General features: G+C 29.1%; 1 protein-coding gene across 1 annotated transcript; it reads left to right on the top strand.

Annotated features, from left to right (window-relative positions):
- The first annotated feature begins 12,439 nt into the window (after window positions 1-12,439).
- LOC129962163 (uncharacterized) lies at window positions 12,440-13,681 on the top strand. The gene has a single exon (XM_056075901.1). It carries the CDS (start codon window positions 12,440-12,442, stop codon window positions 13,679-13,681), a length of 1,242 nt encoding a protein of 413 aa, XP_055931876.1.
- The last annotated feature ends 420 nt before the right edge of the window (window positions 13,682-14,101 follow it).

Below are 14,101 nucleotides of genomic sequence, written 5' to 3'. Positions count from 1 at the left end.
AGAAATAAAATCAAAATAAATAATTTAGTTATGTGCTTCCATTTTGAAACTAGTTAAACGTGAAATATCTAAAAGCTAACATTTCTAGTCTACAGTATAAGTTTTATAAAAAGAAAAAATTATATATATATATATGAAATAAAGAAAAAATATGTATACGAAACTTGAAATGCGCTTTTGAAAATCTGCAATATTTGACTATTTATTAATTATAATGCTTAGGCTCCTTGAAGCAAAAGAGTCAAAGAAAGAATTTGCAGGCTGCTACAACGGAATACACAGAGCGCTTGCATTACAGATTTCCGATTATTGTTTAAAAACTGATTGGACGAAACAAATGGATTTACGGACAAATAGATTCTTCGTTGACAATAAATAATAAAGAAACAATTTATTGTTGAATTCGGAATACAAATTCTGCTATACCATTTTATTATTATTATTATTATTTCACATATGTACTCCACATAAATAATTAAAAAAATACATGATAAACTAGAAAACTTAATTATAGGATTGTGGATGAAAATTCAAGACTTCGGTTTAAAATTCGGTTTTTAACTGCCTGAAGATTTACAAAATTTATTAATTTTGTACTGAATACACAAATAACTGATTCACAGAATAAATCATCCTAAATCTTTTTACCTTCATAGAATTAGTTTTATTTTATAAATCATCAACATTGTTTCTATTATATTTTCAGTTAATACTAATTTTATCCTAAACTTTTAACTATATCCACCTTTTATTTTTAGCTGGATAAATTTCAAAACGGATTTTAAAAGTAATTTATTTTAGGAGTTTCATCTCCAAGAGCCTACAATTTTCTTAAGCAATAGATAAATGAGAACTTAAATGAATAAAGAGAATAAATCTATGTATAAAGAGAACACTTGGAATTATTCTACGAATTAGTTCCAGACGCCTGAATCCATATAAACTTATTTTTTCCTCTTAAAAGGACTGGCCTTTCTGTATATTTTCATTTAACGCTTAGTTTGAAAGCAAGTATAAACATATGTTGGTCTGAACTAAACAAATTTAGCTCAGAATTTTAGAGGTATACAGAATCATATACCATTTAATAGACAAAAGCTAGACAACCAAGCATGCCATTCACCCTATAAACCGCCCATGGACTCGGCGAGCGGTAGTCAAGGTAACCACACTATAAATGATTATTCTTTTAAGACTATGTTATTGTCACCAAAACTGCCAATTATGAAGCACGCTTCGCTGGGTGTGGTTTTGGGTTACGTTTTTGTGTGTTCTCTTCTTCCGGGGTCTTTTTAACATCTGTTTCAAAAGTACTTTTCATGGATGACATTTCAGTTTTTCATAGCTTAATGAGAGATCAATGGCGGGACAAAATTCTACCGTTTCGAATAAAAAAACATAAAATATAAAGCAGTATTTTCATATATTTTATCTTTTATTTGGGGTATTTCAAAATCGGATTATTCTACTAACAGAAATGTACAAAAAAGATATATTATCAGTTTTTTTAGAAAAAAATTTAAAGAAGAGATACAACACTTGTATAAAATTAGTTCTTCACTTCAGATGTCTTATTTCTTCTAACAGAGTTTTTCCTTGATAAAAATTTCTGCAGTCAAATATGGAATTTTATTAAATATTTAACTAATGATAAAATTCTTTACTGTTTCAATGAGACATTTATGTACTAAGTAGGATTATTGATATTTTCTATATATCTAGAGAAAATTTCTCAATACATGAACTAGTACAAATGATAAATTACAAATGATAAATTATCATTTTACTAGTACGAATCTCTACGTTTTAAGCCTCCTTGAATTCAAAAACCACATTTTTGGAAAACGTCCGTCTATATGTCTGTGACAAAGATAAAAAAAACGCTTTGGTCTAGACGAATGAAATCTGGTATACGGTATTTATACTATATTTGGGTTTCTGCAAATTTTGAGCAAAATCCGCTAAGTCTGTCTATCTATTCGAATTTAATTTAATGCGAATAACTATAAAACGAATACGGCTAGATAGATAAAATTCGGTACATGTAATTAACATCTATAGTCGAGACATCTTTCAAATTTTGAGCCGAATCCAAAAAGAGTTTGATCGTCTGTCGGTCTGTACTTTCAGAAACATATAAACATGATAACTCAAAGACGCAATGACTTAAATATAAGAAATGTAATATGGAATTTTGTGATCTGTGTCAATTTTTTGTTTCAATCAGTTGGTAAAAACGGATCAAAAACACAAATTTGATTTTCGGATACTATTAACCGCATGGCAGGAATTAATCGCCAAATAACTCGCCAAGGAGGACATGATAGATTCAGTAAAAACCTTATACTCATGCCAAAGGTTAATATTTCGTAACTATCATACGCCAGTACCATGCAAGTCGTTCTCTGGGATAATACCCTTATTTGGGAGTATGCGAGAAAGTTTTAGGGAGACAACTCTTGTTGTATTTGCTTTTATTCTTTCATTTCATAATAGTATCTCATAACAGTTTATTAGCATGATTATAAACGAATATTAAATCGTTGATTGCAACTCATCATGGTTTATTGTAAATATAGAAATAAGGTAAATATAGAACCGAATTCCATTTAAGTTGCGTTTTCGTGCTCACTTGACTCTAAGAAATATTCTCTCTTTACAGTGTATTGTACTTTAGTATTACATTTAACTACTGTACAAAATAATATAGTGTATTATATTTGTTAATATAATTACAGTACTTTAAATCTTCATCAGAACTGATGGTCTAAGTCCACTTTTATAGAATTTCAATAATGACAGTGAAATTTGCTCATATTCTAGTGAAACACGTCAAATGGATAAAAAAAAAATCCTTTTTTGGAATCCAATGTGCTATTTTTATTGCTCCAGAGAACCAATGAATGTAAAGATTTAATTAGTTAAAGTATTTTTAAATAATAAAAAAGGTTCTTAAAAAGCTTTAAATAAATTCCATATACTTGTATCAACTGTGACCTTAATACAAGCTGATACGATAATAACTAAATCGACTTACTTTAATTTTAATCAAATGAATAAATCAATATCAAGTGTGAAATCTAGAGACAATGTACGTTTTTGTGTTGTTTTTATTTTAAATGTACCCTTGCCAGCTTTATCTACCTATCCAAAATGGTGTATACCGTATAAAAGCTATACTTTTAGACTTAGCGTCTTTCATAAAAAGTTATAAAAGTTAATTGCATATTTTCTCAATATTCTATTAATTGTATTACAAGAAATCTACTGCACCGTAGATTCAGTTGGATTCAAATTAGCATGGGAAATTTCACCAGTTTAGGTGCAGTTAGCAATAGTGATTCAAAATTTATCAAAGTGTAATTGGTTCCCTGTAAATACGTTTATTTAATTGTCTATATTTTATAAAACTGGGTTTCAAAACATTATATTCATCTATCGGTTATTTAATTATCTATACTGTATAAAACTAGATTTCAAAATATTATATTCATCTATCAGCTATTTAATTGTCTATATTGAATAAAATTAGGTTTCAAAACATTATTTTCATCTATTTGATATTTAATTGTCTATATTGTATAAAACTAGGTTTCAAAACATCATATTCATCTATCTGCTATTTAACTGTCTATATTGAATAAAGCTAAGTTTCAAACAAAAACATTTTATTTGTCTATCTGTTATTTAATTATCTATATTCTCTAAAACTAGATTTCAAAACATTACATTCATGCATCTGTTATTTAATTGTCTATGTTGTACAAAATTAGGTTTCAAAACGTTATATTCATCTATCTGAAATCCTTCATATGTTTTCATGGCAACTTTTTCGAACCAGTTTTATACTGTTAAAGTTATGATTAAAGATTAGAATTTATTTGTATGAAAAAAATGTAAAATATATTATAACAAGCCATGAGGAACATATTAGACGTTTTTCAATGTATGTTATGTTTGAAAAGCAGCTTATAAGCTTTTTACAAGAGATTAAGTTTCTTTGTCATTTTTATGGTACATAATGATAGTATTTATACAAAGTAGGAAAAAAGGCTTAAATTTAATGCCGGAAAATCAGCTTACGGATGTCGAAAGAAGCTTCACCTGTTCTTTTGAAAAAGACAGTTTGATAGATAAACAAGCAAGAAACAGAACAAATTGAACACGTCTTCTTACATGACGCCATATTTTCTCGGATTTTTTTTTTGTAGGGGGGGGGGGGGAGGAATACATAAAATGTGTGGAAATATTGCCATACTAATTTATTCTTATTTGAAGCCTTATTAATCCGAAAACATTTAAATGATTTAATTAGGAATTTAAATTTATTATATATATTTCTCCTTGAGAAAAAATCCTATTTTAAGAAAAAAAAAAAAAAAAGGCAAAATCTTGCTTTGTTTATGACGTAAATTATGAATAAAAAAACTTCCAGTGTAATAGTATCTATACAAGCAAAATATTTTTTTAGATCCTGAAAAATAAATTGAGAATTAGAATTAACATTCACCTTTTCAATTTATTCATTATAACATAAGAATGGCGAACTATATCTGTATTAATTTCGAAGCATAAGAAAAAGAATGAGACTAAAAAAAATTCCAAAATAGAGCGATTGGTAAAGATTCTTACAAAATAAAATTACATAAAAACTGACTATTCGATGGCATGATTAGAAAATGAAATTTATTAACCCTCAGAGGGAAGAATACTCAAATAAATACGTGACCGTGACAGGCTTGATAGCTCGAAACTTAAAGGCTCACTTAGAATTAATTTCTCGTTAAAATATCTATAGATAACTGATATTCATAAAAAATAGAATTCAGCATTCCTTTCAGAGCATCGTGAAATGAGTGATACAGGATAATTCTGAATTTGAATGGTAAGAGAAAATAAGCGCCAGATGTATTTTCTTTGCATAAACAGATTTCTGGTAATTCTAATTATAAATAGTTATTATTATAGAAGTACAATAAACGAAATAAAGTGGATAAGTCATTTAATTAGAAATTAATAGTCTTACTATCAATTTCAGAATAACTATCAAAGCAGGTTCCTATATAAATCTTATTTACCGTTCAAAATCACACCATTTTGCAATCCGTTGCACAGTTGCACTACTATTAATCCAAAAATTAATTTTGGAAAAAATACAGATTTAGAATTTCTCTGTATTGAATTGGGATAACAATGGGATCTTAAAATGTCGTTTCGAAGTTAGTTCTATAAGTCATAAATATCCAAATATGAATATGAAAAAATGCATGAGGCGTAGAGCCTATAAAGAAAATACTGCATCTTATTTACTAATGTTTCTTTGGTTGTTGTTTTGTTTTGCTTGGATGGCTGAGATTTGATATTCGTATGCTTACTAAATTTTCAAGGGGAGTAACTTCAGAAATGGGGATTGAAAAACTTCCGATATGGTGATTGGTTCTCGCCTTTCCAATGAGTACGTGCCTCCTGCGGTATGGGTTATATCGTGACCGGTGATGGCTCGTAGAACTCAGCCGTAGTTCCCGCCTATGCTATTACGATATTCTGATCATTCAGATTTTCGCCAATGCCTTCAGGCGGGTCATAGTAGACGATTGTGATTATGATTATTAATAGTAATTTTTATAATGATATCATATTTATTGAATATTCTATTATCACTCTATTGTATTGTTATTGTTATTCGATATGATCGTAGCTATTAAATATTTTTGATTCTCTTTGAATAGGGATGCTTTATTTCTTACCGCCCTTTAAAAAGAACAATTCTGAGACATGATAATAAAAATTTTATGGCACAATATTTGAATATAATGCGTTAAATCAGTTCTGAGACAAAAATCTTAATATTTCTTTATCTTCTTATAAAGAAACTGGGGGCGTTCAAAAAGAAATTATGGGGAATAATTTCAAGGAAATCCTTTTTGATTTCTTTTTGAATGACGATGTCTAGTGACGGACTTAAAAATATTTTCGTATTATCAAAAAAAAAAAAAAAAACCTAGTGTTGTGAACTCTTATTTTTTTTATCACTGTACAGAGAGCTGACAAATTTAATTCATTTAATCCCAATGTTAGTTATATACAAGGATTATTAATCGATACTTAATTTTCCAAAGATTTTGATGAATATTTCATTAATTCATTCTAGAAATACGAAATTCAAATGAGCATTATGCAATTGTTTTTGATAAATTATTTATAACGTCATTGTATACAGCCTAACTGCATGTACATTACATAACACAAAATCTGTACAGAACATTCTACAGCGCACAAAATTGGTTCAAAAGATGCCAAACTTAAACAATATTTGTAGAAAAACCCCATTAGATAATCATTAAGAAATGGTTTTTCTAAATTTTATTTAGAAATTTAATTCATTTAAAATTAGAAATTTCTGCATTCTTCCTCTATAAATGTAGAGCATACTTTTGCCCATTTCATTTATAAACTTTTTAACCACTTAACTGTTTTATTTTCTTTACTATCTAATAAGATTGCATCATCTATTTTCAGAATATTTTCTTATTTTGATTTAAATGGAAATCTATTGAATACTTGACTTATCTATGTATTCGAAGTATTTTTAATATTGAATTATAATCGTTATGAATGATTTATTTTTTGCTCACAACTATCAAAATTCGATAAACAGTTAAGCGGTTAAGAAAATTTATAAAAAAAAATAATTTTTTAATGGTATCAATTTCATATGTACGCAGTTTGTGCTTTAGTTTTACTAAATTTTAAATTTTTTTTGTAACAAGACTTTACGTTTATAAAACTCCAAGCAATAAAGAAACAAAGAAGAGTAGGAATGTTAATACGTTTGCTATTTTTTCTTCAGATCGATTCATTTACAATGGCATATATCGACATCCATTCCATGCACTACGATAGCTTCTAGAAAAGAATTTTTCTTCACAGAATATACTATACTTAAGATTACAGGATCTAACTTTATTAAAATTAATAGATTAATATTTTATTATATAATTTATTCCATAATGTCGGCACCATGCTTTCATGGATAAGAAGTTACTCTATAAGAAAACAGATTCTCCTTTCTTTATGATTATATTTTTAGTAGGGGGTCGAGTTGCTTTCAATATGATGACAGAGCGTTTCGTCCTTAGAGAGATCTTGGGCCGTAGTTGAATAGGCTATTATTTCAATCTTGGCCATTATGAGAAATTCGCAGTTCCCGCCTTTGCGGTTTTAATAGTAGTCATTCAGATCATGAGATGCTATGGCAAGGCGGGGATAGTTCAGTCATGATTACAATAGGAATTACTGACTATGAATTAAAACTGGAGCATACTGAGACATTAGACTCAAATTAGAGAAAAATTTGGGATTTTTTTTTTTTTTTTTTTTTTGCATTTTGGCATATGCAGTCAATAATAGCGACCAATTTAATTATTTCAGGACGTCTGATCAAATTTCACTTTATTTCTTCTTCTAAAGCTGATCATAAATAATAAAAGCGAGGGAAAAGTAAGTGGTGGCTTTTCTATTAAGTTATGATCCTACATCAACCACGGAAATTATTTTTTTTAAGTGGATTTTTCCTTTTCATAGAATTTACTTACTTTTCTACTTTGACAGCTCGATGTTCTTTGCTTACCTTTTTACTCTGAAGATTACCGAAAAAGAAACAAAACGTGAAGTTAGAATACGAATCAACAAGAAAGAGAAATGCAGGATTTGGCGTAGTCCATGGACGCCCATTGCTTGCTCAACACTTGATTCATTTGAAACTAAAGTAACGATTTCTTTCTTTCAATTTTAAAGTATCAAAGTTACAGTTTTTATGAATTTCGGTTTCGCTTTTTGTTGTTTTAATAGAAACATATTTGATCTATTGAATATTCATTTTATTTTATTAGAAGCTTCTCTTTAAAAAATGTATTGATTATTTTCTAAAATATTAATGTTTTTATGAAGATTCATCAATTGCTCTATTATATTTAAAAATTAAGAGGATATTTAAAAAAAATGCATTTCTGCAGCTTTCGTTGCAAAAAACACTAAATATAAGAATTAGAGATCTCTCTATGCTGATATTGAACGTCTTCCAAACGTTGTTATTGTCAAACATCCAACGTTATAATAATTTCAGGCCAAATTTATTTTGGACATGCTTAATTATATGGTTTTATTATAAAAAGTTCATTATTTTGTTTTCCATGTTTATTTTATAGTGAACATAATGCACTGGCTGTTGATGATGTGAATTATTAACATCAAATTTCTGAGAAAATAAAAAAAAGCATTAAAATTTTCCAAAACCTTTAAAAAATGTAATATATAAAACGATGCTTGGTAACAAAATAAATCTCACATCTGGTTTCAAAATTTTAAAATTTTGGAGTGCAGCATTTTTTTATGCAATTTCTTTAAAAAGCCATTCGGAAATTGCTTTCTCTGTGGCTTCATATTTAACGTGCTTTAGATCCACATATGCGGCAGATAATCAGTAGTTGGAATTAGTTCTTCAGATTTAGAATCGAGAATTTTTCAGTCCTGAATCCCAGCCTGATTATCAGGTTACTATGATTTTCAGCAGGATGGAAACATAATATTCCAGACTCAGGAATCATCCTCGTCGTCTGACTTCTGTTTGAAATTACAAATTTTGTCTCAAACAGTGCTCATTTAATCTCAAAACGGGACGGTAACTAAACCAGACAGTGACTAAGGTCAAACGAAATCTAAGGTGAGATGTCAAACTTTTCACACGAATGCTCAGTTGACAACACAGCAGAAATCAGGATATGCACCCGGCAATAGAAGTGTAAAAACTAGCACTTCTGGGAAAAAACCTTTTAAATAAGATGAACAAAGGACTTCCCGACCGCGCGGGTTCAATTCGTCGCTGCATGCCATTAAAACATAGTCAAAAATACAGCTCCTAGTGCAGATGTGCTGGGTTGCGGGTATGAAAACATTACATCAAGAGACCTGCAGGGAATTTTATGCTGGACGATGCAGGTGAGGTGCTTTCATATAGAAAGGATTCCAATATTTTTTTATGACTTTTACTTTGCCTTTACTTGGTTTCGCAATGGATAGGAAAGGATCGTAAAATTGTTGATGCAGTCAAAAATGCTTGGATCTTGAGTATATTTTAAAGATACTTATGTTTTGCTGTTGTTCATTTCACATATAAGCTATCATAAATTTTAGTTAGACTTGCGGTTTTCTCTCTCTATCTTTATCCTTGATATATATTTATTGAAAACGTTTTCTCATGCTTTTAAATATATATATATATATATATATATATATTGAAATATAAGCTTTGAATCTGAAACTAATTGCCAGAAATAACGTGAGATTCTTTTCTTCTTTTGTGCCTTTCGCGTCGATATAATCGTTATTAATAGATAAGGACTTCTGAAGTTGATGGTAAGTTGAAATGTTTGTCCTTGTATCATAAACGAAAATAATAAAATGCAGAAACAAATTACCATAAAATTCAATTATTTTTTCTTTTTAAACTGAAAGCTTTATAAAGAAAGATATAGATTATTTTTGTTTCAAAATAGATTTAAAGCTAATAATTACTTCAAGCCAGTATAAGTGATTTTATATTAGAATCATTTACACAGTTATTTAATTGTACGTAATGATACATCGTTCAGATTTTCCTATACTGTTAGTATGAGTTTACCTTGATATTATGTTTTATTGATCGATTAATTGATCAAAATTCAAATAATATTTAATATTGAATAAATTTTTGTTAAAAACCGATTTAAAAAATTTAGAATTGATGACACATTTTTCGAAATAAACATAATTAATGAACCCTAAGTAATTAATACTATGAAGCATTATTATAGATTATTAAATCATTTGCAACTTAATCAAGAAAACGATTGAAATGTTAAAAACGAACGCAAAAGAAATGAAATAGATGTGTTATCTTATCGTACTTGTTGTCATAAACACTTACATTCTATTGTTTATATGAAGTTTGGTTTAATTCATTTTATGGACAACCAGAATAATATGTAAGACCTTTCACGAAATTAAATGCAATAGAGATTTTTTTCAATAGAAAGAGAAAAACATTTAGAACATATGAAAGAATTATTTTTGATAAAATTATCATGTGTTATATGTAAAGTTTTTACATGCACAGCGTAAAGAAAAATAGCCTTTCATGCTGAAATCAAAAGATAATCAAATATAAAACTTTTAATTCTATTAAATGTAGGAAGTTATGCATTTTTTATCAAATATTTCCTTTCATCTAAGCAATCCAAAGGAAATATTCTCAATTAATCTCATTTAAGTAAAAGCATGAAAGTATATTATTAAATTGTTGAATGTTGAGAAAATTATATAAAAGAAAATTAAGAAGCGAAATTATTTTTTTCGTACAAAATTAAGCAATGATCCTGTTGCCTACCATACATTATAATCATCAGCTATTGTCTGCACTGCTGATCGAGTAATATGTAAACATATAAAAACAACTGCGCTGTAAAAATGATAATAAAGAGCAGATGTTCTGGTTCAGAATGTATAATTTTTGCCAACCTGCTTTGGTATATCTGAAAAATGTTTGGAGAGAGATTAATTAACAACAAGCAATCTTTGTGAGATAACAGTGATGAAAGAATGAAATAATAATCAGATAATGCAATTTATTCTCATCGCGTTTTATTTGAATAAAACATCTAGTTCAAGATGTTATCTAATCTTTAAGTCGATTTTTTACATTGTGCTAAGACGAAAAATACTTTTCTTCCTCTCCAAGATGTAAACCGAAATCCCTGGTTAAATCTCATACGAACTATTTTGAAGAAATTGATCTCATTGTCATTTGTTTAAAAGACAATATTCAAACTGTCATACTAATGAAGATTTACATAAATTTAAAAGTGGAATTTAATATCTAGATATGTATAAGAGGATAGAATGTACCATCAATGGCGTTTTGCCATCTCAGTGCTTAGCAACGTTGCAAAAATATTTTTAGCATTTTTTTTAAAAAAAGATATATATAAATTCATACAATTTTTAATTTCAAATCTACGCATGGAGTATGTTGCATTTCAAACATATTAATTAGCCAATATATTATAGAAATTCATCAATAGAAAATAATTTGAATAGTAAAGTGATAAATTAATAGATAAATTATCAAGCATCTTTATCCCACACATTTCCGTCTCTGTTTTTACGCAGTTAGTTCGATAATACTCGCTCGAAAATGAATATAAAATAAGATACAATAAATGATCTGCGAATGACAATAAATGATCTGCGAAAGTCATCATTTTTTACATGTAATAAGCAAACTTCATAAAAGTTTTATCTGAATAATGTTTTAGAAAATTACATTAATTCATTTTTTCGTAGAGTAACTTTTACCAAATAAAAATGAATATTCAATAAAATTTATTGTATCAAGCCAAATCGAAACTAAAACTCATAAACCTCCAATGGGAGAAACAGAAAAAAAAAACAGGAAGAACAAAAACGGGATGGGAGTGAAAAAATAATTATCAGTGCTCATATTTTGGCCTGTTCTGATTGTAGCTGAAGCGCTTTAAATTGAAAAAGAGAAAGGTTGCTTTATTCTTCAAATCAACCAATCAATTATGTACGCAGTTGGCTTTCATGGGGTGCGCAATGAATCGACTAAATTTGCATTTTTCTTACTTATTAGTTCATTTCTTTTATTTATCTTTTTTATTGCTTTTTCTACTTTTGTTGACCATTCGATTTTCGGAGACACAAAAAGAATCGCAGCCTCAAAGTGGAAAAGTAAGAAAAATGCTTACAGTAGTGGATATTTGGACAATATTGTGATGTTAGAGAACTTAAACTTTCAATTTATTTGCCTACCAGATTTAGTAACTTAATAAACTGATGTATAGTAAGTAAATGAATAATTCATTTCTGTAATAAATTATTTCAATAAATGTATTAAACAATAATTTATACAATATTTATAGATTTTATAAATTAATGTGAATATACGGTGATTTAAAAGACATGTCGGATAATTGCCCTGTAGGAGAAATGAATGTGTCGACTAAGTATCACAAGTTATTTCGAAAAATAAATTTCTGATATTTTCTAATTAAAACTGCATCAATCATTTTTTTAAAATTTATATACACACAGACTTTACATGTTTATAAATTATTATCCAACTAGAATTAAATATTAAAGATAATGAAGGTAATACGTTCATCTTATTTTCCAGGCCATTGTTCAATATGAGTCTTCATTGCAACGATCAAGTAACAATCTGAATGGCAGCAGTAAAACATGGGGTCCACTACTAGCTCAATGCATATTTTCTCGCCTTTCATGCCTCTCTTGCTTCGTTTTTCTCATTTTTCTCATTTGCATTACCCAAGAATTCACATACATCTTGAACTTCCATGGTTATGTTGCAACAAGAAACTGGATGCACGACCCTGCTATCAAATTGTTCAGTGGCAAAATCAGAAAAGAATCTGTAAATTTTAGAAATCAGTTTGTGTACAAATTTGTGAATGAGGAATATGTTGACGACTGGCATGAAGTAACAGATGGTGTTTATTCCTATGCTTCATATTGGGATACTAGATTTCCAAACGAGCCTTTTGTTCGAATTATTGCTGGTGCAAAGATTGGTAACCGCAGTCTGCCTGGTGTTAAATGTTTGTTGCTTGAAGATGCTACTGGTGTGATTGAAGAAGTGGAATCCACTCACAAAATTCTAATGGAGCATCATTTCAAGGAAAGTAGGGCTGTTTACGTGTTCTGCAATCCGTCGAACAAGCAACCACCCTCAATGGTATCATTAGTACCTTCAGAATGGAACAAGTCATGGCAATCAAAGCTGAACTGGATGAAAGTTCACCAAGTAAAAAATAAATCATCATTTACAATGGGTGTTTGTGTACGGCCAATATTTAATTATACAAACATCTTCCGAATTGTTGAATTTATAGCCTATTACGAAGCTCTAGGAGCAACTCACTTCACATTCTACAACCACGACTCAACTGAAATCCTTTGGAAATTAATAAATCATTTACAACATTTTAGTTATTCAGTCCAATTGATTCCATGGAATTTACCATTTGAAATCAAGGACATGTGGTCCTTGGGGCAAATTGCCAGTATCAATGATTGCATTTACAGACATATGGGCAGCAATTCCTACATTGCAGTTGTGGATTTAGATGAATTTATAACTCCACGGCATGTTATGAATGTGCAAGAATTGCTGTTTTCTCACGAGAAAGCTGGTCGGAGGACAGGTAGTTTCGTCTTTAGGAGTTCTGTCTTCTGTTCTGAGTATAGACAGGATGTATTGCCGGATTATATCCTGCCATTCATCACACAGAGTAGTGTCAGAAGGGAAAACTGGATATACCCTTTTCTTGTGCGCACAAAATATGTTGTTAAAACAATTGAAGTTGTGATGGCAGGAGTTCATCATGTATGGGAGCTTTTGCCTGGGGCAGAAGAAAGATTCGTACCAGCAAGTCAAGTCCTTGTACATCACTATAGGGCTCATCTTTGTCCTGCTAATGATATATATCGTGGAAAAGGAGAGGTAGATCCTATATCTAGGAAATATCTGAACCATTTGTTGAGATCTAAAGTCATATACGTCTGGAGGCAGATTACACAAAATGTAAACGATGAGTTTTCTTAGCAATTGTAATCCTTGTATGCGTATTTTTGAACTGATATTTGACTCTCGTGAGTAAAACCAATGCACGGCCTCAACATACTGTAAAATTTTTTGAAATATTTACTACAATGATAATATTTAAAACCCATAAGCAAATGAGAAAAGTTTCATACTAATTCTGATAAGCTAGTTATAAGTACCACGATTCGAAGGTGTTGAGAATTTAATTACAGTAATATAGTAATGCAGAATTTTTAGGCCATTGCTACTTAAAGATACTTTGCAATATACTGCTCTAAATTATAAGAACAGTATTTTTTATGTTATTAGTTTTCATATTACTAAATAATTATTTAAATGAGCATATACTTCAAAAGCAGAGTATATAAAAGATAATAATAACTTTTTCTTTCAACATATAATTTCATAACGACTAAGATG

This window comes from Argiope bruennichi, chromosome 2 (assembly GCF_947563725.1).
Source record: "Argiope bruennichi chromosome 2, qqArgBrue1.1, whole genome shotgun sequence".
Taxonomy (NCBI): domain Eukaryota; kingdom Metazoa; phylum Arthropoda; class Arachnida; order Araneae; family Araneidae; genus Argiope; species Argiope bruennichi.
Note: the sequence above shows the minus strand (reverse complement) of the source record. Positions and strands in the feature narration are given on the sequence as shown.